The sequence below is a fragment of the Capricornis sumatraensis genome, chromosome 1, assembly GCF_032405125.1.
Source record: "Capricornis sumatraensis isolate serow.1 chromosome 1, serow.2, whole genome shotgun sequence".
Classification (NCBI taxonomy): Eukaryota; Metazoa; Chordata; class Mammalia; order Artiodactyla; family Bovidae; genus Capricornis; species Capricornis sumatraensis.
Genome location: NC_091069.1, coordinates 27,983,436 through 28,008,355, shown reverse-complemented (window position 1 = coordinate 28,008,355; position 24,920 = coordinate 27,983,436). Strand labels below are relative to the sequence as shown.

The following is a 24,920-nucleotide window of genomic DNA, read 5'->3' as shown; positions in this document are numbered from 1 at the left end:
GGGGTCCTAGGGGTGGGGACGAAGGCTGGCCCGGAGACCTGGAGAGCTGGGGGTGGGGGGCTAGTTTTTGCAACGGCTAAGGGCCTGCGGGTTTATTATAAGGCGGAGCTCGGCGGGAGAGGTGCAGGCGGGAGCAGAGTTGAGCCGAGAGGAATCCAGCCGTAAGGGGAGCGGAGAGCAGCCGGCGGATCCGTAGACCTCGCCTAGGACGGCCGCGCGCTTGGGCATTGCTCGAGGGAGCTGCGCGCAGCGCAACCGGCGGCGCCGACCCGGAGCCCCGCGCAGTCCGCGCAGCGCGGCGCAGCCCTGACCCGCGCAGCTCGACGCTCTCCTCCAGCCGCCGGTTCGGGCAGCATGAGGCGCGCGGCGCTCTGGCTGTGGCTCTGCGCTATGGCGCTGCGCCTGCAGCCGGCCCTCCCGGTGAGTGCGGCTAGGCGGCGGGAAGCCGGGGCTGGCAGACCCGCCGACGCCGGCTGTTGCACACGTGGAGGGGGAGGGGAAGCGGGGACTTCCCTTCTTCCCGCGCTAGCCCGGCGGGCCCCGGGACCCGGAGTCTCGAAATCAGGACTCCTTCTCCAATTGCCTCTTGCCATCGTGGGGCGCCGTGAGGGTTTCGCCTCTCCGGGCGGGGGCCTGGGGAGCCCTGCGGAGCGGAACCTGCGTGGGAGCTCCGCACTTATATAGGAACGACTCCACGGGCGAAGGCGCCTGGGGTCGCCGGCTCCCAACCGGTCTCCCGCCGGTGACCCGGGAGGATGCGGTGATCGCGGCAATTGCACCCCGCCCGAGGACCCGAATTCAAACCAGACCCGCCGAGCTCCGGCTCCTGGCCCCTCGGCGGAGGCAAGTTTGGGCGCCGCGAACTCGGTGCGGGAGCAAGCTGGCGTGTTCGCTCCGGAGCCCCAGTCAAGGTTGCGCGGCGAACCACGGCGGGCGGGCGGGGGTGGGATCCTCGGCTATCCGTTGGCCGCCGGAGAGAAGCCGGGCCGAGCTGGTAGCGGGAGATTCCGGGAAGTTGGCCCCGGCATTCTAGAGACCCGCAAGAACCCAACTTCTGGGCTGCTGAAGTTGTGCTGCCCGCGGAGGGGCGCGAGCCGGAGCTGGACACCGCTAGGGCGCCCGGGCGGCTTCCACGCTAGTGGACCCTGGAATGGCTCTTCCCCTCCCCCGACCTGGCTTTGTGCTGGAGCCGCGCGGAGGGAAGGCGGGTCCCTTGGCCCGCCCAGCGGAGCTGGAGGAAAAGGGGGACAAATGTGGAGCCCGGAGCTGGAGGGGAGGCCTTTGGGTAGGACTCCAGCATCCACCTTTGGCGAGGGGTGGGTCCCCTCTCTGAGAGGAACCTAGCCGACAAAGAGCATCCTGAGGGTCCCCAGAAAGTGGTCTCCCGCCCCAGCCGCCGTCCGCTGGCCCGCCTTCCCCAAAGGGGGCGCTTTGTTCTCGGCCCCTGTAACCCTTTCCTGGGAACCGCCCCGCAGCGCCGGCCCGAAAGTGGGCTGGGACCTGGGTTGCCGCCAGGTGTCAGCGCTGGCCGCGGGGTGCTCGCGTCCACCCCCCACCCCAAACCCGTTGCTGGAGTCCTGGGGTCCTCCCCGCGGGCCGTGTCGGCCATCCCTAAGGGGGATGGAGAGGGGAGGTGCGGACCGAGGGGGTTTTGCCGTTCCGGAAGTGGCGGCCTCTGGCCACCACATCTGGACGGCTCGACTTCCCTAGCTCTGGAGCTCTGGCAAAAGGAGGTGCGTGGGAGGGGAAGGAGCGGCCCCCGGGGCGCGGGTACCCCGATCCTCTCCTTATAATGCATTATCTGGACAAGTCTCTGGGCAACGCCAAAACCCTCCATAAGCGTGTCCTTCCATAATAATGGTAGCTCCCAGCTCTTGAGAGCCTTGGTGTATTTTTCTCAGGGTCTGCCTCAGGTGAGGTGTATTTTCAGGTGGATCTGAGAAGTGCCTTCTTGCTTTGCTTGGAAACATTCTGGAGTTTAGGAACAGGTCCCTAATGCCTCTTGGATCGCTGATGAGTTGGAGCGTGTGCCTGTGGGTTGCCCTCTCTGGGGGAGCCATGGGGACAGATAAGATTTCTGAGTGGAGTGTCCAGAGCACTCCTGGCTCTTAGGCCCAAGAAGTTGGCATCTGGCTTCTTCTTCACTCGTGAAGTGCCGTGGCTTCTTAGGGATTCAGACTGTACCTTGAACCCACAGCTAAAACTCTGGAGAAGAGGGTGGAGGTATTTGGCTCACCTCCCTGGCCCACCTGGCCTTGCCTGGCTGCTCCACACTCTCTCCAGGCTGAAGACGGGCCTCGGCAGGACTCCACCTATTTCCAGCCAGAGTCAGGAGTGGCAGCAGCGGTTTCTTTGCTAGCCTAGGTGAAGCTGGCATTCATACTTCTGACCAGGGATCCCAGAGTGCCCTTTAACACTGGGAGGCAGATGGGATTAGAGATCCTCTGAGGACCACTTTCCCAGAGTTTCCCAGTGTCCTGGGAAGGAGCAGACAGCTGCTTTTTTTTCTTTTTCTTTTTCTCTGCTAGAAACTGAACCCTTGTGGAAAGGCAGAGCAGAGCCAGAGGCAGTTGAGTTTGGAGCCGGAAAGATGGGTGGGAGGGAGGGAGACTCATTAGAGCTGTGGTGGTGGGAGGGCTTCCTGGAGGGAGTGGTTGAGCTGAACCTGAAAGCACTAATCTTTGGGGTCAGACTCTGGCTCAGAATTTAGGGTTTGGTTTTTCCCCCCCTATTTACAAAGTTTAGTCTGTTTTCTCTTTCCCAGTCCTGTTCTCTCCCTTTTATAGTGGCTGTCCATATTTGGTTCAGAGTGGGGGCATGAAGTAGAGTCCTCTTCTGCCCTCTTCCTGAAATAAATATGGCAGTGGGATTTGCCAGGATAGAGAAGGTGTCCACCAGTTTCAGAGGTCTGGCCTCTCCCAGGGTTCACTTTGGTCCCAGTGGGAAGCAAGTCAGAACCCCCTGGGGACCAGGGAGGTGGGGTGTGACCCTGGGCGCCTGACTTTGGACAAGGGAAGGCTGCTGGGGTAGGAGGTTGCTCAAAACCACTCCCAAGAGATGAGAACAGGTTTGTCTGAAAAGGTTTCTGTGTGTGGTTTTGCCTTTGTGAGATCCCCGTGGTCTTTTGTTTCTGCCATGCAAGAAAAATTGCTTGTTCTGGAAAGTTATTTGCTGTTCCCTCTCTTTCTCTCTTCCTTTTCTTGAAAGGCATAAAATCCCTTTTTGCCTTAATTATGGGGGCTAGTAGAGACATTTCCCTTCGGCATGGAGGAGTGGGTGGGGGCAGGGGGAGGCAGAGGGAGGCGCTGACTGCTTCTGCCTGGGCTCCAAGCCTCCTAGAGGTGATGTCACTCCTGGCTTCAACTCCACAGGGAGGGTGGGGCTGGTTTAAGTCTCTACCTGTGGCTCATGGTGGGTTCCAGTAAAATCTCATTAACCCAGATCGGTGGGGAGAGGGATAAGACGGGAGAGGAGCCTGGAAAGAATTAATGAAAAGCTTGTATTTTGGAGGCGTATTTATGGAGGAATCTTTTCTTATTGCAGCAGAATCTTGAATTCTGAAATCCCTTGGGAATTAGGTATCCTTGGTATCCAGGTTTTCTCAGTAAGCTGAGAATCCGCATTACCCTAAAAAACATTCTTACTTTGGGCAGGACTCTCTGAAATATTTACTTCTCTTCCTTTATTAACAAAACAGTACTAAGCATAGTTTGATCTCTGGATGCCAGGGGCCTCAAAGCTGTCACCATGTTAGGTTACGGCATTCACCTCCTGGGTTTATTGAGCTCTGAAGAGCACTTTGCCCCTGGGCCTGGTGCCCTCATGTTGGTACCCTTGGAATTCTGGTTTGCTCTTTATCCTCTCCCATCCCTGTCTGATAGCAGCCAACAGTGCCATTTGTGGACCTAACGTGTAGCCGGCAGCTTTTCAGTTCAGTTCTAATTGGCACTTTTCTCCAGCAGTACTAAGGAATTTGTTGGATTTGTTAGAATTATTTCTAAGACAAGAGTTCTCAGTGCTGAGTGAGGGTCTTACCTGTAACACTCATGATCTGTGACACATGGATTTTGTGCCTTCAGAGGCCCAGCTGGGACTTCTGTGTCGTTCCGATACTACCTAGAATAACCTAGAGGCTGTCAAGGGAGGTTCTTGCGGGACTCAGATGTCAATGACCTCTGAAACAAGCACCTGCCGATGACCCCACATTCTCGGTTCTTCCATTTGGCTGAAGTTGTAAGTGACTTGCCAGTCACAGGTAGCCTGGACCTGGTGAGACTAGCTCACTCTAAATCCTGGTTGGCAAGGGCCTTCATTCTTAGCTTGGGTCCTGTCTCCCTTTTCTCACCATGTTTTATTTGGGTGACATTGTATGCATACTGTTTGACAGGCCAGAAACAAGTTTGGGTAAGGTAGAGCTTTGGGATTGGGTCTCTGCTTTGCCACTAATTTACCATGTAATCTCAGATGAGTCACTTCACTGCTGAGTCTTGATGTCCTGTGTAAAGCTTATTCTGTCATTTGCGTATTCATTTCATAATGAAGGTGTGAAAGTGTTTGGTAATGAAAATGCCAGAAGAAAGTTGGCTGTTGATAGAATTAGGGTCTTTTTTTTTTTTTTTTTTTGCCTAAAGACATGTAGGATCTTAGTTCCTCTACCAGGGATTGAACCTGTGCTCATTGCATAAGTGTAGAGTCCCAACCACTGGACCAGCAGAGAAGTCCCTAGGGTCATCTTTGAGTGCCTGCTATTGAGTGCTATATGCTTTTCCTGCATCCTAATTTCATATTTAACCCAAACCTTTTCCATGTATGTCACTGTCCCCATTTTGTGGATGAGGCCTGCGGAGGTGAGCCCCTACAAGGGGCCAGTGTGGAAGAACCAGGATCTGTACGTACGCCTGTGCACATGTGTATGGCGTGAAGAAATGGAAGGACTGGCAAGTGTCCCCCGTGAACCTAGCATAGGAGGCTGACTGAAACCTACCAGGCTTTCCCTTGTTCTTGCCCCCAGGGTAGCAGCCAGCCTGCGCTGACTTTCATTGTGGGCACTGGAGAGACGTTTGTGGGATTAGTAGATGCTTTATAAGCCTAGAAAGTGGGCACCGTGGCTCCCGTGGGGCGACCAAAACCGAGGACTCCTGCCTCCTGTGCTGGGCTCACCTCCTGGCCTTTTCAGTGCTGCTGTGAAAACAGCCGCATGAGGAGTTGGTCATTAAATGATTTCTAGTCCCAGAATCCTGGGATTTTTACAGAACAAATGATTTCCTGATTTCCTCCTTCTTTTCAACAACGACTTTTGGAGGCTTGGGTTAAAAGCCACTCCTTGAGGGCCTGCGTAAATGTGTCTGGAGAGAAGGAATGGGATTAACTGAGTCTGTGGAAAGAGGGCTTTTGGCGCCAGGATCCTGTACCCTGGAACAGTTTCAGCGCGGTGTCATTTCCCTCTCAGCTGTTCCAGCAGAGGTTAGGCTTTGGATGGGAGGGTACGTTCTGGAACCTCTCTGAGCTGCCGTGAGTGCCCTGGCAGCACCAAGGGGTGGCAAGCATATGGGCATCCCCCTGCTCAAGGAGCCACAACCCTGTGCTCGGGGTCACTTTAGCAACTATGCAACTTCCAGCTCCAGGTAGACATGAGAGCCCCCTCCACTGTCCCCCAGAGGGGCTTTGTGAGATCTTACCACCTCTTCCTGTCTTCAGGATGCTGACCTTGGGTGGGGTGTCAGCACTGGAAAGTCCCCTCCATGCCCAGGTCCAAGACAGGGACACCTGGTCATCTCCCCAGGACTTGGTACCCAGAGGGAGCACCTGGGGTAGGCTGGTCTAAGCTTTCTCTGAAAAGTCCTTTTGTCTGTCATATCATGCTGGTTTGGGGAGCCAAGACGGGTCTAGCAGGGTCGTCGAGTCAGGAGAGAGAAGCCTTGAGGGTCTCTCTCCTGTGTCTATAGCTCGGTGGTTCTGCCTAATTATATGGAGAGGCTGCTCCCTTCTTGGCCTTCAGCCCTGGGAAAAACTCCTCTTCCCAGTGACTCACCTGAGGCTTGCAGCCCCACGAGAGACCGTGTGTGTGTGTGTGTGTGTGTGTGTGTGTGTGTGTGTGTGTGTGTGTGCGTGTGCATGCTCATGCAGGTGTGGAGTGGTGGCTCTACTGCATGGGTTGCAGCTATGGCTTGGCCTTGCCTGGCCCGTCTTGACTTGATTTCTCCATTGAGCTTGCCTGTAGGTTAGGCTGCAGTCTGAGATTTGGGGAAACCTGCTCACCACCTGTCTGCAACTTCCTCCTCAAAAAGCAGGAAACCGTTTTTTTCCTTCCCTTTCAACAGTCTTTTCCCTTTTAACTGCAGCTTTAGAAGTCCGTGGAAGTTATTCTTACAGACAAGGGTGGCCAGGACACCAGGTCCCTCCTGGTCTCAGTTTAACCCTCTCCTGTATGACCGGGCAGGTCACTGCCCCTCTGCACCTCAGTTCCCCCAGGCACTCAAGGGCCCTCCGCTTCCCTGCCTCAGCTCTGACAGCCATGTCCTTGGCCTGGGAAGGGTGAAGGTAGCACTGGGGGGGGGGGGGACCTAGCAAGGGCTCAAGCCCACTTTATTCCTCCAGGGACTTGAGGGAGCACGAGCTGACTGAGGGGTCATCTGTGGGGCGGAAATCAGGGCAGGCTGCTTGGAGGAGGTGGACTTAGGGCTCAGTGTGGAAACTGGAGGTGGACGGAGGCCCCTGGGCAAGGGCGGGCTGGGGGTGGGGGCTGGGTGGTGTTCCCTGCACACACCCAGGCCCCTGGCTACCTGCCCCCCAGTCCGCTCATCGGCAGGAGCGGAAGCCGTGTTGGGCAGGTTGGGGCAGTGGGGAAGGCGGGAGTGCTTATCGCTCCACTCATCAGCTGAGTCACTGTGCCAGGCCCACGAGTCCTCCCCGGAGACTCATCCAACAAGTCTTGTCCGTGAGCCCACTGTGCACAAGGCCGGCTAGGGCTCAGGGGCCTGGCTTCCTGCCCTGACCCTCTGCACTGCTGAGCGGCACTGCATAGGCCTCTCTTGGCCTCAGTGAGCCCACATGTGAAATGGGAGGGGGCTCAGTCACGCACTGGGGTGTTGGCGACATCTGGTGACTGTGTTGCGGGCCTGGTGGGCATCTGGGTGGGGCCTGCTCCTGCTGCCTCAGAATTCTGCCTCGAGCATGCGGGTTGTGAAGCCTCCCTGGCTTGACCAGACCTGAAGCCTGGAGCCTGGGTGCCTGCTGTGTGCACAACCTTGAGCAAGTAGAGAAAGGTCCACGCCTGGTCCAGGGGCACATGTTGAGAGAGGGGAGCCAATACTGAGACCAGACTGGACGGTCAGTCGGTCTGTGCAGACAGACCAGAGGGACAGTGACAGCCAAAGGCCATTCACCCTGAGAAAGGGGTTCATCCCGGAGCCCCTCTAATCAGAAGCGCAGGCTGTGAGGTGGGACGCTTTCCGCATTAGGGCAGGGGGTCCCCAGTGAAGGCAGCAGGACTTGGGGAGGCTGCCAGTCCTGCTCTGGGTGACTCTTGGGCTCCATCCATCTCCAGAGGTGTACAGAGACTTGTTGCACCATGGGACATTGGAGTCACAGTCTTGCCTGGCTACCTGGCACTTCTTGTGGCCATGCTGGCCCTCATTGGGTGCCGTCTGCCCCACCTTCTCACAGCAGGCTTAGGAGATGGGGTTCTGGGGCCTGGTCCAGGGTGGATGGGACGTAGGGAGGTGGGAGGGAACTTCCGAAGGGCCCAGGTGGCTTGGCCACCCCAACTCCTAGTATGTGCTGGGCCCCAGGAGGCCTCAGGAGGACGTGAGGCCTTCCCCTGCGGTTTCCACACCATGTCTGATGCCCTGGCTGCATCTGACCTGGTTGGGGACTTGACTGGCAGTCCCGTGGCAGGGGCACAGAGTTTGCATTGGCTTTAATTTTCAGCAGCTTCTCAGCACCTCTGCTGCCTACGGCATGAGCCGGGACTCAGAGTCCTGTCTCCAGGGAGTGTCTGGATGGACAGTGGTCAGGTTTGGGCTCGCAGGGTGTGTCGGGAGCCTCTGCGACTGTGGTGGAGGCTGACGTCGCTCCAGCTTCTTCCAGAGAAAAGCGTTGAGGGACGCTGCTGTCTGTGGTGGGCACCTTCCTCTCAGGAGAGGGTGGGTAGCGCCTGGGCAACCCGACCTCCTGGCTGACTGGGGCTCACTGCGTTGTGAGCCAGGCCAGGAGAATGGTCCATAGAGGCTGAGCAGAGACCCCCAGATTTTGCCCCTGCCTCCTCTTCCGCCTACCTGCTCCCCAGGCCCTGGGGAGCAGGGTACAGGGGTCTGAGGGGTAAGGGTAGGTGCAGAGTGTCCCTGGAGCAGCAGGCCTGGTTGTTGTGAAATTCTGGGAAGGCTCAGGCCAGGAAGCCGGCCCTGAGGTCTTCATGGTGAGCCTGAAGCAGTAACTGAGGCCCCCCTGGGTTCTGTGAATTGTGTGAGAAATGAGGAACCCCCAACTTCACCCCTCTCCCTTGCACAACCCCCACCCCCACCCCCAGGGAACAGGATCATCCTTCCGGAGCCTTGTCTAGGGGCTGGGTATCTGGTGGATGCCCTGGGCCAGCTCTCCTCGCAGTGCAGTGGCAGCAGCTGAGCCTGAATATCTGAGTCTGCCTACCTTTGAGGTAGGTCTGGGGCCCCATCTGGGGTCCTGAAGCCTTCGAGCTGGGAAGGCAAGGTGGGACCCAGAACTGGCTGGCTGGTCCGCCTCGGTTATTCTCTCCCAGGTGTTGGAGAAGAGAGAGGTGTTGTGTGGAGGCCAGAAGAGCACAGGCCACAGAGTGTGGCCAGCCCCGACCGTCACCAGGCTCATCGCCTCCTCCCCGTAGCATCTTGTTCATGATTCTTCACCTGCCGCAAAGCCTCAGTTTCCTCCTGCGTAAAACCGGAATTGTTCAAGTCCTGCTTTGGAGGGCTTCAGGAAAGATCCTGTGAAATACCGTGTATGGCGGGATTGGAGCGTCTTCCTCATCTGGCCTCCGAGGAGCAAGTCTGGGAGAGCTTTGGGACAGACACTGCTTAGGAAGTCCCCTGGAGAGAGCCCCCATGGCTCTGACCTGGGGGAGGGGTGCAGTCTGAGCTGGTCCGGGTGTAGGATCGGCACTCAGCATGAATGGCCGGCTGGTCTTACCCCAGTGCTGACAAAGCAGGGCCTGCAAACATGGCTTTTGCCCCTTCTCAGAAATATGAGCCTTGCTTGGCAGGCCAGACTTTGCTCACTTCTGCCTGAGCCTCTGCCAGGGGCCGGCTCCTGCCCCGGGAAGGTGTGGGCTGGGTTGGCAGGCAGTGGCAGGAGATCTGGCAAACCTGGACCCCAGGGCACCAGGGTGGGGTCTCAGGCCAGTTGAGCAGGGCTCTGTGGCTGTGGGGCACCGTAGCCTGTGGGCAGAACTATGGACTGTGGGGTGCTTTGGACTGGGAGCAGGGCTGGGCTGCAGGGTGGACGGGGAAGGCCCCACGCCAGGGTCTTCTTTCCTTCTGCACTTTCTCCTGTGCTGCTTCCAATGGAAATGATGGCTGTTTTCTTCCTGAGAGTCAGAGAGCCCTTGATCTTGCCTGTGACGGGGTGGTTAACTACATGTCTGCTGGAGCAAGACTGTGTGTGTTTGTCGGTCAGTTGTGTCCTGACTGTTTGCGACAGCAAAGAGCCCACCAGACTCCTCTGTCCATGGGGATTTCCCATGGACTGTAGCCCACCAGGCTCCTCTGTCCATGGGAATTTCCCAGGCAAGAATACTGGAGTAGGTTGCCATTTCCTTCTCCAAGGGAATCTTCCTGACCCAGGGATTGAACCTGGGTCTCCTGCCTTGAAGGCAGATTCTTCACCATCTGAGCCACCAGGGAAGCCCTAAGCAAGACTGCCTGGCCCCAGACCCTCTTTCTAAGCCCTTCAGTGGCTGTATGCCTTGGGACAGATGACTTGACCCTTTTGCCTTAGTTTTCTCATCTGTAAGATGGGTATGGACTAGAATCTAAGGTCATCCTGAGGTATAAGTATATTCATTCAGGTAAAGTGCTTAGACTGGTACCTGGCACAGAGTACTCAAGACATATTAGCTGTGATTACTGTTCCCCCTGCCAACTCCCCACCTCTGCCCCAAGGCCTAAGTCAGATCTTTCTATTTTTCAAGTGACCCCAAAAGCCCAGGTCAGATCCTTGGATTCTTCCTTCTGCCCTATTAATGTTTTGAGCCCTGAGCAGATATTGTGACTTCCTGGGGTTTCTCCGAGCTCCTAGACTGGGGCTACAGTCCACTGTCCTCCTTTAAAACTTTTAATTTATTAAAAAAAATTTTTTTTTTAATTTTTTGGCTGTGCTTCCCAGCATGTGGAATCTTAGTTCCCCCAACCAGGGATCAAATCTGGGCCCTCTGCTTCAGAAGCGTGGAGTCTTAACCACTGGACCACGAGGGAAGTCCCACAGTCCTCCTTTTAACCAACTTAGCACTTACCTTGTGCAGAGGCTGCCAAGGCCTGGGATTTCAGTGCCAGGCATTTGAAGTTGTGTGCACCTTCCAGCCATCAAGAGCCTCTGAAAGAGGGCAGGCTGACAGTGAAGGGGCTCCGGCTGCTTTGCTGTCAGTTAGGGGAGGGTTCTACCAGTAGTCTGGGGAAAGGGCCCAACCTATTGGCACCTGGCTTTCACTAAAAATTCTTCTTTCCATCATTCAGGCCAGATAGTACTGGCTCCACTCTGCCGTAGGACATCCTTCAAGGACACTCTGACCTTCCTGTGTCTCTGGGCTTCGAGTAGCCTTAGTGCCTACTTGGTCTGCCTCCTACTTGATCCCGGAGGCAGGTTCCCAGAACTGGCCCATTCTCCTTCTGGACGTGGGAGGAGAAGCCATGTACACCTGTGACTTAAGCAGGAGCAAAGGGAATTTCATCGTCCTTTCTTGGGTGTGGGGTTGGCGGGCAACAGCGTTCTGACACAGGTTAAAAAATGTGCTCTTGGCATCTTTCAGCCTCCTTTCTGCAATCCCTTCACATCTTCCAAAGTGCCTGCCCATCCCCAGTGCCCTAGTGCCAGACTGCCCTTCCCCCTAGAGCTGATTTCTGCTCTCCTGTGAGTCACTAGCACCCTTCAGCCCTCCTAGAGGCATTTGCATCTTAAATGGGATGGTCTACAACTGCACACTGGGGAGATCTGGGGGATAAAGTGCTCCCCCCCAACCCCCCCACCCACCTCATCCCCACAGCTGGAGCCCTGTCTGGCTGCAGGTGTGTCAAAAGCTGCGAGTTTCTGCCTCCTTGAAACCTGAGGACACTTTATTTAGCTGGAGCAGGGGGAGGATGGCTCTCGAAGCCTATATGCCAGAGGTGTCAGGTCCCCAGGCCAGGCTCAGTTTGGGGATTAATCAGCCAGAGAGCAGTTTGATGGGCCTTCATGGGGGGGGTGGGGGGAGGGGCGGTGGGCATGACTGGGAGATCCTGCGAGCTTTCTGCCCTTAGCTGTCTCACTGAGACAGCCTGGGCCGAGGAGGGAGGAGGCTGTGGGAGTCTGGACTGCTCCCTCTGAACCTGTGGGTTGACAGTTACCATCCTCAGAGTCACTTTGGTTTGGGACATCTCCAGCCTCCTGTCTAGGCCGTCACCCTCTGGGGCAGTGGAGAAGGGTGACCCTGGATCACTCTGATCAAGCGCCCCTCACTACTGAGTCCCTCTTGGGGGTTGGCTGTCCCTCCAGGGTGGGCCTTGGCTCCCTAGCCACAGACCTGGGTCTCGGAGCCCTCTTGCTGCCTTTCGGCCAAGCCCCTGCTCTGCAGAGGGGCTGCCTGAGGCAAGATGTCTCTTCAAGGTCACCCACTGAGTTGGGAGAAGAGCCCAGCTTTTCCAGCTCCGGGTCTGGTCCCTTTCCTCTGCCCATCCCCTTGTCTGGATCCCGGGGCAGCAGCAGGCATAGATGCAGGCTGGGCCAGGCTGGCCTTGCTCAACGCCCGAGTGGAATCCTACCCTGCCTGGCCCAGGTTCTGGCAGGTGGAGGAAAGCCGAGGAACTGGTCCCCCAGCTCCATGGCCCCACACCCAGCCGTCAGCGGGGCCTGTTCTAAGACGAGTCTCAGCACGCGGCAGCAAGACAGGCGCCAGCCCTCTGGAAGGGTGGCTATGGGGGTTGCTGGTGACAGCTCTGACCTGGCTTGGGCATTGGGGCTGGCTCTGGCTGCCAGGAAACACCCCCTCCCTCAACACATCCTGGCCCCAGTTACTCCTAGGGAGGAGGGCTCTCTGACTGACCTTAGGTCCCCCTTCTGAAAGCCCTGTCACGCAGTGCCCTGCAGGACATGCTACTGCAGAGGGGATCTTTAAGCCAAATACGGGTGGTACCCTGCACCCTGGCCCTGCCCTGGAATCCCCCAGAGGACTGAGGTCTGTCTCCTAGTGGCAGGGTGGGAACGGCTGAGCTGGGGTTGTTGGGGGGGTGGTGGTGAGGGGTGCATGGCCAGGAGGTCCTCTGTAAGGCACTCCTCGGGGCTCTGTTGGTGCCCTAACAGAAGCACGATCTCAGGGTGAGAGCGGCAGGAGCCCCCTCTTCCCGCCTGTCTGTTCTGGGCGTCCCTCCTGTCTTGGGCCATACCCATCACCCCTCTGCAGGTCCCAGCTTGACTTGGTTCCTGGTGAGTTGATAAATTGCCGTGCCTGTCAGGCTGGAAATGCTGATGCTGTCCCGAGGCACCGATGGGGCCCCTCCCTCCTGGAAGTAGAGAGGGTGGGAGGAAGGTTTCAGGGTCTTGAGGCCAAAGCTGGGAGATCTGAATCCCTTCGATGCCTAAGCACACGTCCCCTGCAGCACAGGTCCCAAGTTAGGGAAGAAGCCTTCAGAGAGGAAGTAATTTATCCACCACTGTGTCATCCCGGGCAGGGGGAGCCCTAGGCTGCAGGCCTGCCCCTCTAACCCACCCCCCACATGGCTGGCTGTGGCCAGCTTATCACCCCCCGCCCCCTCTCTGGCCTCACTCATGATGAATTGGGGCTGCAGATCCCAGCCTAGCCTGTCAGAACCCTAAGAAGGTTTAGGGTTATTCAAGCTCTGAACCCCTTCTGTTATCCGGATGGGAATGAGGTCCAGAGAGGCGGCAGAGGCCCAGGTCACTCAGCAAAGGAATCTCAGCCTGGGGTGGCTCCCTGATCAGGGCTCTTTCCCGTCTGACATCCTTCGCTGTGGTCGTTTCTCTGGGAGCCTTGATTCAAGATGCTCTGGGTTTAGCCTGCGTGGTCTATGCATAGGCTGTGTGAGCCTGGGCTAACAGAAGGGGTGCAAATGATCCCTCTGATGAGGGAAAGCAGAGTCACAAACTGCACTGCTGGTTTCAGCCTACATCTGGCCAGCTGACCAGATGAGAGCTGCCTGGAGAGGCAGGCAGGCAGGACCGAGTCCCAGCCCAGCTTCAGGACAGAAGAGTCTGGCTTGTCTTTGCTTCCTGCTTCTTGCACTCCTGGGATTGAAGGGGTCCTCTCAACTCTGGTGAAGCTTCTTCTGCAGACCAAGCAGGTGCCATGGTGTACTGACTACAGAGAATGGGTGTATCAGAGGTGTAGGGAGAACTTTCTAGAGCTTTCTCAGATCACTTTGCCCCTAGGGCGTGTTTTGGGGGCTACTTGGTACCTCTTCCTTGAACCCTGGCCCTGAGTGGGGGGTCTTATCTCCTCCAGCCCACTCCCAGTGAGACCTTTTCCTGTCCAGACTATTGCTGTCCACGTGCAGTCAGCAGACTGCTTACAGCAGCTGGAGCATGCAACATGCAGAGTCCTAGGCCTTGCCCCCAACCCCTGAATCCGCCTTAGGGATGGAGCTCAGAAGACTTCCTCTCCAGCAGTCTCCTGGTAATTCTTAGGGACCTTAAAGAAGAGAGCCCCCAGCCTGAATGCAGGTGATGGTGTGAATGTCCCCTCTGACCACTTTAGCATCCTACTACACAGGTCAGGGGTGACAGCTGGGATTCTATAGCTTAGACAGTTCGGCCCCCGAGAATTGTGTGGGGTTGGAAAAATCAGCTTTTTTCCCCCCGCTTAGATCCATAGATTTGACCAAGAAACTGGTAAAAAAGCCTCTCGAGAATGCCTGCTGTTGTGTGGGATTTTGATGGGATGGAATGAGGAGTGTTTATCCCAGTGTGATTGTAGGGCCGCCTCATGAGAAAAGTACATTTTCTCATGAAATGTACGTTCATTCTCATGAAATGTAAGAAAAGTACGTTTCTTACCCTCTCTTCCCCCTTCAACCTGGGCTTATGGAACCAGTTGGGCCCCCCACCCCCTGTCCTCAGCCCTGGCGCTGGCACCGAGGCTGGCTGCTTGGGGAAGTCCATGACCTGGGCCCTGTGACAAGGGGCAGTACTTGGACCTTGTGGACTCAGGGACTGGGCTCTCACCACAGCGGCCAAAGCTCTGTCACCACACAGAGCATTCCAACCAACAGACACCTAACCCCCCCTTTCCCACTTGGCTGCACAGTCTGCCATACCAGTGAGGGCGCAGTGTTGCTGAAGTTGTGACTTAGAGCTAAGAGCTGACCTCTCTGGGGTCTGGCTGTGGACTTCACCATCCTCCCCTAGTGCCCTCAGCACGATGACCCTCTGTGCCCCAGCCTGGGCAACTCCCCCTTCCAGAAGCCTCCTGGAGTGGGGGCTGTAACCTGGGAGCTCACCAGGGTCAAGATCATACTGTTTCTTACCCTCTCTTCTCCCCCAAACCCCTGGATGGTGGTCCCTGAGTTTTGAAGTTGAAACCCTCTTTACTGTCAAAATCTGTGACCTTACATGATATTGTACTTTTCTCATGTGACCTCAGCTTTTAAAGGATTTGCGTTTATCCATCACTCAAATCAAGTAGTGGGTGACATGTTAGTGAGTCAGGGTGTGGGTTGGAAACCATAATCTTTGGCCCTGGTGGCTATGGGTTGATGGGGTGGCAAGCGTCAGGGGCCAGAATGGGCAACCTCTCTGGTCAGCCTGGAAGTAGAAGCCCCTCACCTGAACATTTGAGATGCCCACTTGGTATTCTGATGTATGATTGTCCCAAGGAACTTTTATGCACATGCCCAGGGTGTCTTGGAGGAATGCTGTCACACAGCCCCAGGCCCTCCTATGGCCAGTTGCAGGTGAGAGATGGCAGGAGTGGGCTTGAGGGAACCAGTGCCTCCGAAGCACGGAGTCCCAACCACTGGACCAGAAGGGAATTCCCCTTGAGGCTGCCTTCTCGAAGCTTCTCTGCCAGCCCTCTGCCTACAGACTCCTGACATGCTGTTGGGAATGGCAGGCAGCCTGGTGATGAAGACCCTCAACCTCTGATGAACCTGACCCTTGCTTGGCCATGCCGTCCCCTCTGCACCTCTGAAATTGGACCAGCACCTGGGTCTCAGCTGCTGGGCAGGGGTTGGGAACCCTTATTCAGTGAGGAATACTTGTGCATCCCAGGACTCCTGGGGCCTGCAGAACATTGTAGAAACTTGGGCAAGTGAAGTGAAAGTCGCTCAGTCATGTCCAACTCTTGGTGACCTCATGGGCTGTAGCTGTCCAGGCCCCTCTGTCCATGGAATGCTCCAGGCAAGAATACTGGAGTGGGTTGCCATTCCTTTCTCCATGGGATCTTCCCAACCCAGGGATCAAATTCAGAGGTCTCCCGCATTGCAGGCAGATTCTTTACCATCTGAGCCACCAGGGAAGAGACTTTTAAGGCAAGTTTCCCTTAAAACAGCTGAGCTATCAGGGAATATGGTCCTTTGGGGCAGGGCAGAGGGAGAGAGATGGCAGACGAGGGGTGTAAGCACTGCCTGTGAGTGTGCAGACACTTCACTGCCCGGTGGCCATGGGCCCACCTTAGTTCAGTTCAGTTCAGTTGCTCAGTTATGTCCGACTCTTTGCGACCCCATGAATCGCAGCACACCAGGCCTCCCTGTCCATCTCCAACTCCCGGAGTTCACTCAGACTCACGTCCATCAAGTCAGTGATGCCATCCAGCCATCTCATCCTCTGTCGTCCCCTTATCTCAGGAGAGGCTAAATCTCAGCCCTGCCTGCCTCAAATCAAAGGCTAACAGGAAGAAAGGGATGGAAAATATTTCCAGTGTCAAGAGACCAGGTTCTCCTTTCACACTCCCTGTCCTGCTCTCCCAGACCCCTAACCCCAAGTCCTCTCTCGGGAGGCGGCGGGAGGGGGCCTCCTCTCACAGCCTCGGTGTGGCCTGAAGACCAGCATGGCCGAGACGAGGTGGGCTGGCTATTCCTCTCGGGCTTCCTGTGCCCTAGCCTCTGTGTATCTATCTGCTCCAGATGCCCAGCAACAGCTGGCTTTGGCCTCTCAGGCCCTGGGCTTCCAGGGTCTGTGCTGGCGGTGGGAAGGACCAGATTCAGCAGACCAAGTCTGCCTTTGAGCAGACTAAGAAAGTGACTGCCTAGACCTACTCATAGGGCTTTCGATTTGTTGTATGAAAAACTGGTTTTCTGGGCCTTACAGAGGCTAAAGGCTTCCTTAGAGGTCTGGCTGGCTCTCTTTTGTCTTCCCAGGCTGCTTGAGGTGGGTTCCAAACTGGGCCGACCTGCCCTTGGCATACCTACATTTTGGCCAAGTGGTCTCAGGGCAGTGTCAAGAGGCCGTGCCCAGGAGAGCCCTATTTTGGGCCCTGGAGGCAGCTGACCACAGGCTCATAGCATGGCCTGGCCGCTGAGTGAAACCGGAAGTCTCCCAACCTCCAGCATCAGCCGGCACCTGGTGAGGCAAGATCAACCTCAGCAGTTTCTGCTGATTTCCTCCCCAGGGAGCTGCAGCTGTCACAGGGAGGCTCACGCCGCCGGAGATCTGGGAGGTCACTGAGGCCCATCCCCTCAGTGGAGACCCAGCCCCAAAAGAGGAGAGGCTGCCCTGAGGCCTGGGAGCGGGTTTCAGGGGAGAAAGTGTTTGCTTAAGAGCTTGTTGTGTAAACAAGATCGCAGTGGGATAAGCCCAGCCAAGATGAAGAAACAAATTGTTTTTAGGGACTGGGCCAATCCAAAGTCTTATCTCGTCCTGAGAGAAACCCTTCTCTTGGGAAACTGCTAACCTGTCGGGGCCTCTGTGTAGGTGAGAGGCCGGGCCTCCTTGGCTTTGCCTGCGTCTCAAGTGGCGCCTCCAGGGTGGATGGGCTCTCAGTGTTCTCTGCGGGCTTCAGAGGCCCCGTCCGTGAAACAGGGCCTGGCCCCGGGGATGCTGCCTTCTGCTTCACGTCATGTGGTCCAGGCTGGTGTGGCTGCAGCCCTGACCCCCAGCTCCAGCTCCAGCTTTCTCTCCAAGGGTGGGAAATAGAGCGTTACCACCTAGGGTCTCCTCCAGATCTTTGAGGGTGTTGGGTGAAGTGAAGGTGGGGGTCTCAGTGAGTGAGTGTGGGTGGGTGGGGTCCCCTGAATGCTTGTCCACCTCAAGCTTTCCTGTCAGGAGCATCTGCTGGGGGCCTGGGGCAGCAGTAGGTCAGGATGGGGATACCCACTCTGCACCTGCCTTAGGGGCAGGGTTCTTTGTTACTGAAGCAGGGTAGCCTTCCAGGAGCCCAGGGCAGCTTTAAAGCTCCGTGGAGGCAGGGCAGGTGTTTGAAGCACCCCAGGGGACAATACAGACAGGATGTGGCTCAGGGTGCAGGTGGAATCTATGCAGTGTGAATGGGCCATGGCAGCTCAGACAGAGTGACCAAAATCTTTTTCTTGAGGGGCTGTGGAGAGGGAAGGAAGTTCAGTGTGGGTTTTGTACTTTCGAAGGAAGCTCAGTGGTATTTCTAGCCTCATCGTTTCTACACGTGTCTGAAGCTTCCCTCGGACCTGGGCCCCTGGATGGAGCCTCCACCTGGTTTAGCTCTGCCTCAGGAGGCCAAAGGTCTTGTCTGTCCCTTCCTGCTCTGCCCCACTCAAGAGGGTAGCCCCTGGCCCGTGGCTAGGACCTGGAGAGGCCTCTTGGGCTGAGGAGGCCAGTTCCCTGGATCTCAGCCTTGGGCGGAGCCTGCCCTCTGACAAGTCTGCACAGAGCTGCCTATGTACTGGCTCCCTTCTGCCCCCTCTTCTCCTAAAACCCTACCCACCTCCAGCCCTCCTCTTCCTGGACAGGCCCCAGGATCCTTTTTCCCATGCCGAGTGGCTCTTGCTCCCCAAGTTAGAGCACAGAGCAGGTTAGAGACACTGTTGGTGGGATGCTTGGGTGGTGGGTTCACCACTGTGAACCAGGCTCTGTTAGGTTCTTTTTTGTGCATAACCTTATTGAACTTGTGCAACTCGGGCACGTAGAGAGGCTCCCCAGTGGCTCAGTGGTAAAGAATCCACATGCAGTGCAGGAACCACAGGAGATGTGTGTTTGACCCCTGGGTTGGGAACATCCTCTGGAGAAGGGCATGGTAACCCACTCCAGTATTCTTGTCTGGAGAATCCCATGCACAGAGGAACCTGCTGGGCTACAGTCCATAAAGTCACAAAGAGTTGGACACAAGTGAAGCGACTTAGCATGCACATGTGGGATTTTGATATTACTACTGTTCCCGTTTTACAAATGGGAAGACTAAGGCTGTAAGAGGTTTACTGTGTCCTCAGGCCCATTCAGCTAGTAAGGGGCAGAGGTCAGGGGGTTTGCAAAAGCCCATGTGCTCTGAACTACACTGTCCCACTTCTTCATTTATTCTTTGTTCTGGCCGCTCATATATTGGGACTGCCACACAGGGTCATATGGGTCAAAGCCTTGTTGCTGCACAGGATACTTAAGGCTACTCTTCCTGCCACCCGGCTGCTGGGTCCTCCTATCCTCACCTGTTCTCCTGGAGCCAGTGTTAGGGGGTGGGCGTGGTCCCCTCATGACTGGGTTTCTGCCCTGGCCAGTTCAACGTCCCCACTACCTGGTCTTGCCGGACCGGCCCCTTGCCTCAGGGCCTGGGTCTGAGTGTTCACTTTGACACCTGCAGCCTGTTGGGCTTGGCCCCAGGCAGGCAGCTTCCCTGGGGCGGCTGTTTGCACACAGAACCCAACCCAGGCCCACGGCCCATTTGCCTCCTTAGCCCAGGGCCCCTTCTAGATCAGCCTCGTCTGTCCTCAGCTTGATGGATGCTCTGTCCTTCCTTCCCCAAGAGGGAGGGACCCAGTTTCTCCTGGGAATGAGAAAATGGGCTGAGTGTGTGACCAAGCATAGTGGCCAGGCCTAGGGGCTGACCTGGGTGGGCAGGCCTGTCTCAGCACAGACGACTCACTCCATGCCCATCCTTGCTGCCCCCACCCCCTGCCCCTGTGGGGCCCTCGGGGTCTGCACCTTGATGCTCAGCATGCCTGGGGATGGCCTTCCTGGAGCCAGGTGGTTGTGATGTTGTTTCCAGGGGCCCCTTGAAAGCCCCATTCTTGAAACCTGAAGCCCCCTGGCCAGTGTCCCCCAGGACCTGATCCTCAGAGTAGGGTGGGCTGTGGTCCCACAGAGGCCACCGCCTGGGTTTCCAGTAATGATGTTGTCTGTCTGCTCCTCAGTTCTGGGGCTCCCTCGGTAGACCGAGCTTCTTGGGGCAAGGGCCTTACCCCCAGTACCTGCCCAGGGCTGTGTCGTCATAGGAGTGGAGGGTGTGTGGGGGAACCAGGGGACTGCCCTCTAGAGCTGAGGGCTTTGTTCTGTGCTGGGTGTGGGGTGTGTGTTCGGGTGCAGCACTCAGCTGCCTAGGATGGGGGCCCCGGAATAGCAGGCCCCAGTGAAGACTCCATTCTTATCCTTCCCTGATCTCTTTCCAGCACAGTGTGCCCATAAACATGCCCCCCGAAGATCAGGACGGCTCTGGGGACGACAATGACAACTTCTCTGGCTCGGGTGCAGGTGAGTGGACATGAGGGCCCCCTCCAGGATGTCAGCAGGCCGTGGGCTGAGGGTGGTGGTCAGGCTGGGCCTGAAGGGTTATGCCAGGAATGAGAACTGGGTCCATGCTGCAAGGAGAAAACACGTGTGGGTTGGGGAGGGCAGGGTGTAGATTCCTGTGGGGGCTGCCTGCCGCAGACAGACTTGGGCTCATGTTCTCCTTTTTAACTCACTGGGAAACCTTTGAAAGGATTTTTTTTTTTTAACTTCTCCAAGCCTCTATTTTCTCATCTGTGCAATGGGAATAACATCTTGACTTTATAAGGTTGTTGGGAGCCATGAGACTACACAGATCTTGGTGGGAGTACAGATTGTCCACAAATGTTCCTTTATCTTCCCTCTTTTCCCATTTCCCTGAGGGAGTGAAATCCTTGAACTGGAGGTAGTAAGGGAGGCCTCCCAGAGGAGGTGGTCTTGAACTTGACCTCAGAAGGGGGGGCTACAGTCATCCTTGGGGTAAGTGGCCTAGGCAAGGGGGCCTTGGAGTTGGGAGGTAAGACACAGGCCTCTGTTCTTGGGAACCTGGACCTTTCTGGAGGGAGAGTGAGTGGAGCAGGGAGGGGCCAAGTGGTATGTGTGCTGAGGATAAGGTGTTCGGGGCCCTGAGGATGTGCCCCCAACCCCTCTGCCCACGGAGCAGTTCAGCAGTGGCAGGAAAACCCCTTCCAGATGCAGCAGAAAAGGGCAGCTTTCCTAGCCCTAGCTAGTCCATAGGATTGCACAGAGTCAGACACAACCGAAGCAACTTAGCACACACACACAGCTCTGCCCCACAGCTTCTCATGGGAAGAAAACTTTGCTGTGCTGGCCTGGGAGTCACAGCCGGGGTCTAAGCTTGGCTGCTCTTGATGTTCGGGGGCCTTCCTGACCCCACAAGCTCTGTTTCTGGCCCTGCAGGTGCTTTGCCGGATATCAGTTCATCACAGACGCCCTCCACCTGGAAGGACCTGGGGCCTGTGATGACCACAGCCACGGCTCCAGAGCCCACCAGCCCAGATGCCATTGCCACCTCCACCACCATCCTGCCAACCGGAGAGCAGCCTGAGGGGGGTGGGGCGGTGCTCCTGGCAGAGGTGGAGCCTGGCCTTACCGCCCAGGAGAAGGAGGCCACCCACCCACCCAGTGAGACCACGCTGCACCTGACCACTCACAGCGTGTCCACAGCCAGAGCCACTATGACCCCGGGACCCGCCACCTCCCATCCCCACAGGGACGTGCAGCCCGACCACCGTGAGACCTCGGCTCCCACAGGCCGGGGCCGTCTGGAGCCGCACATGCCCCACATGGAGGATGGAGGTCCTCCTGCCACTGAGAAGGCGGCTGAGGAGGACCCCTCCACCCAGATCCCAGTGGGAGAGGGCTCTGGGGAACAGGTGGGTGTCGGGCCCGCTGTCATCCTCTGCGTTTCCTGGGGCATTGGGTGGCCCTAGTGCCTTGTAGGGCACAGCGCGCTGGGTGCAGGGTGCTGGCCTGGTCCCCTGGCACACCCGACCCCTTGTACTCTATGAGCATGTTGTCATCCCCACCGTGAAGACAAGATCCCAAGGTCCCATCCTCCGCCTGCCCACAGGGCTGAGCCTGCGGTGGCACAGACTAAGTAGACCAGAGCTAAAGGGCCCTTCACGGCCCTTCAAGAGGGCTCCCCCCCCATACGCTCCTGGGACAAGAGGGAAAGCTCTCCCAGGTCTTGCTTTTCATCTTGGAGCATCATGGCAGTGTTACACATTACGCTGAAATGAGCCTATTTATTTTCGTATAAAACATGCTTTGCATCACTGGACGTGGTGCCTTGGCCGCAGTCCGGTAGGGTCCAGTGTGAAGTGGCCAGAGGGACCTGACCTCGGGGTCCAGGGAGGTCTGGGTGCGGGGGTGTGTGTCTAGGGCTGGTGGCAGGGGTGACCGGGGAAGCTGGCAATGGACCTGCGTGCAGCTCCGGCTGTGGCCACCCACCTGGCCCTTTCCCTGCCCTCCCCTAGGACTTCACCTTCGACTTGTCTGGGGAGAATGCAGCCGGGGCCAACGCAGCCGGGGCTGCAGTGGAACCTGGCTCACGGAACGTAGCTCCAGGGGATCCTGAGGCCACAGGGGCTACCGGGGCCTCGCAGGGCCTTCTGGACCGGAAGGAAGTGCTGGGAGGTGAGTTTTCTCTCCAGGGGGTGGGGTGGTGGAGGTTGGGGGAGGGGAATGCTGTCTTTATCACTGGCAGGGCTGCCACTCAGACCCCAGGAGCAGCTGAGCTGAGCCGGCCTCTGTCCTCCTCCCCACCCGTCCAGGGGTCATTGCTGGAGGCCTCGTGGGGCTCATCTTTGCCGTGTGCCTGGTGGGTTTCATGCTGTACCGGATGAAGAAGAAGGACGAAGGCAGCTACTCCTTGGAGGAGCCAAAACAAGCCAACGGCGGGGCCTACCAGAAGCCCACTAAGCAGGAGGAGTTCTACGCCTGATGGGGGGGGACACCTCTCCCCTCCCCCTGCCACTTGCTAGACACCCCCCACTGGCCTCTTCTGTGAAGAACTGCAGACCTGCATCCCTGCCACCATGCCACCTCCCTGGAGCGCCCAGCCCTGCTGGCATCTCCCCTTGCCCACGGAGTCCTGGGCCCACCGGGGAGGGGACCTCGCCTCTGCTTCTCTGACTTCTGCCTAGAGACTTGGGCACAAGGGCTTTTTCGCGAACGACTGACCTTTCCACCGCAGACGGCACCTGGCATCCCGCCACGATGACTCAGTTTCTCCAAGCTGAAGCAGGCCCAGCTCTGGAGAGAAGGGGACCCCACTGCTTTGGACAAAGATGCTGTGGCTGAGGGTGGGCACGTCTGTAGCACTTACTGGTAGACACCAGCAGGCCTGGGGGCGTGTCCTGCCGAGTAGCAGGGCCAGGAGGTCAGGGCTCCGTCAGAATTCACTTTGTTTCGTGGGGAGGTCTAACTTAGATGTCAACTTGTTTTTGCACATGTTTTTCCTCTAGTTTCTTTGTTCATAGCCCAGTAGGCTTTGTTACTTCTGAGCTAAGTTAAGTAAATCAATTTGGTTATTCCCTATCTTTCTTCCCTAATCTACAGTCAGGAGACAGCATCAGGGTTATTAAGAAGACTTTTTCTTTTTTTTTTTTGACTAGGAGAACCAAATCCAGGAGCCAATGTCTAGGTTTAGGTTGTATGTTGTCTGAGTTTCTCACTCACGTGTGCAACAGGGTATGGAATGTCTGTTGGGTGGCCTCATTGGTGGGCTGGCCCATCCCGGCTCCCATGGGTGGTCACCTCTTGGAGCAGTCCTGCCTGTGTCCGTGAACTTGGGGCCAGGACCATGGCCTGGGTGACTACAATATGGGGAGACCCCTGTAAAATTGAATCCTGGTGTCTCAGGCTGGGGAGGATCAAGGAGAGACGACTCTAGGGTGGCAAAGATGGCGCTGGGCCCAGAGAATCTCCCATAGACCAAGCCCTTCCTCTGATGCCATCTCTTGGGGACACTTTCTCCTATAAAGTGACAAGAGACGTCTTGGGTGCACCTGGCACTGAGCTGCCCCACGGATGGACCAGGCTCACTTTTGATTAGCTCCTGTGGTCTGACTGTGGGCCGGAATCAGGAATATTCCAAAGAGTAATAGTCTTTTGCTTTTGGCAAAACTCTACTTAATCCAATGGGTTTTTCCCTGTACAGTAGATTTTCCAAATGTAATAAACTTTAATATAAAGTAGTCATGTGAACTCCACTGCCTTCGCTTCTTTCTATGCTGGTTGTGTGTTTGACCAGCCTTTTCTCTAAATGCCAACGATATTGGGAAACTTGGCGAAAAGCTCTGTGCTTCGTCTTTCCCATGGGGAGGGATTCGGAGGCCAGAGCACCTCTGGTTTGTTTGTTTTTTTCTGAACTTCTTCTGGACCTTGGCTAGATTCTGCCAAGGTTGTACAAGGCCTGATGTAAATTTCTGTGTTGCCAAGTTCGAAAGAACATCTCCTAAATGGTGACGAAGCTGTGTCGGCCCCAGTCCAGCTTGATCGGAGGCCATGGGCCCCACGGAGGCCTGGAGCCAAGGCCTGCCTGTCAGACACCTTGGATGTTCCTTTTCTCACACCTTTGCTGGGACCAGAGACAAACTCCCCCTCCCCCCCGCCCCGACTCCCCCCACCCTGACTCCCCCCGCCCCAGCCCCGGCTCCTGGGAACTCCTGTGCTTGCTTATTTAATTTGACAATGTTCCAGCTGCTCTGTTGGTTTCTCCAAGAGGGGACCGTCCGAGACTGGGAGAGACACCCCTGCCTGACGAAGGAGACCCGTGCCTTGTGTTCTGTACGGGGACTTTCTGCCTGGAGTGTATGACTGGACATGACTCGGGGATGGGGAAGGGGTTGTGACTGTGCTCATCTCTATGGGCCCGTGGGATGGCACTCGGCTGGTGACTGGGCCCATTCATGTAACTGTAATAAACGGTACTTGTCATTCTGGCTGCGGTGGTGATTGAATCTCCTCTTGGCCTGGCAAGGTCCTTGCCTGTCCCCTTCTTATGGGGAGCCTGGCTCTGTGCTGTGGAGGGGTGAGCACCGGCCCCCTTTGCTGTGAGGGAAGCCACGTCCACCTCTGCCCTCTTCCCCGAGCCCTGCAGCAGGCCGAGCCTTCCCTTCGCCTCCTCCCAGGCCTTTCTCTCTGCCTTCCTCTCTCCAGCCTCTCCTGGATCGTTCCGTTCTCCAAGGACACAAATCTCCCTCCTGACTCAAAGTTCGCTGCCTGCTCTGTTTGCTCATTGTCGCACAACTCTTGGAAGCTCACCAGCAAACGGTCTCAGTGCCAAAGGTCTAGAAGAGTTGGGGAAAAACTACAGGAGAGACCTGGGGAGTTGGAACAACGCAGCACACTGCAGGAGCCCTAGTATCATAAAGGCATCGAGCCACCCACCCACCCGTTACTCAGTGTCCCCCAGGTGCTGACGCCCACCCAGCCCCTCAGGTGCCCTTCTGCAGCAGGTCTCCCCGCCTGCACCTGACCTGCTCTCTGGCTCCAGGTGCCGACCCTGAACCCCAGAGCCCGGGTGTGTCCTGGGGACACAGGGAGTCGGGGAAGCC

At 56.9% G+C, this 24,920-nt stretch overlaps 1 protein-coding gene across 1 annotated transcript; it reads left to right on the top strand.

Moving 5' to 3' along the window:
• The first annotated feature begins 312 nt into the window (after positions 1-312).
• SDC1 (syndecan 1) lies at positions 313-23,960 on the top strand. Its single transcript, XM_068973648.1, has 5 exons — positions 313-420; positions 19,740-19,821; positions 20,758-21,233; positions 21,837-21,996; positions 22,134-23,960. Exons 1-5 carry the CDS (start codon positions 355-357, stop codon positions 22,301-22,303), a joined length of 954 nt encoding a protein of 317 aa, XP_068829749.1. The 5' UTR covers positions 313-354; the 3' UTR covers positions 22,304-23,960.
• The last annotated feature ends 960 nt before the right edge of the window (positions 23,961-24,920 follow it).

Bases quoted from the DNA above. Each gene is read 5' to 3' on its own strand.
- SDC1 (XM_068973648.1), top strand. From the start codon at position 355: ATGAGGCGCGCGGCGCTCTGGCTGTGGCTCTGCGCTATGGCGCTGCGC. The intron at 421-19,739 runs GTGAGTGCGGCT...ATCTCTTTCCAG, and splicing joins GCCTGCAGCCGGCCCTCCCG to CACAGTGTGCCCATAAACAT. The intron at 19,822-20,757 runs GTGAGTGGACAT...CTGGCCCTGCAG, and splicing joins CTTCTCTGGCTCGGGTGCAG to GTGCTTTGCCGGATATCAGT.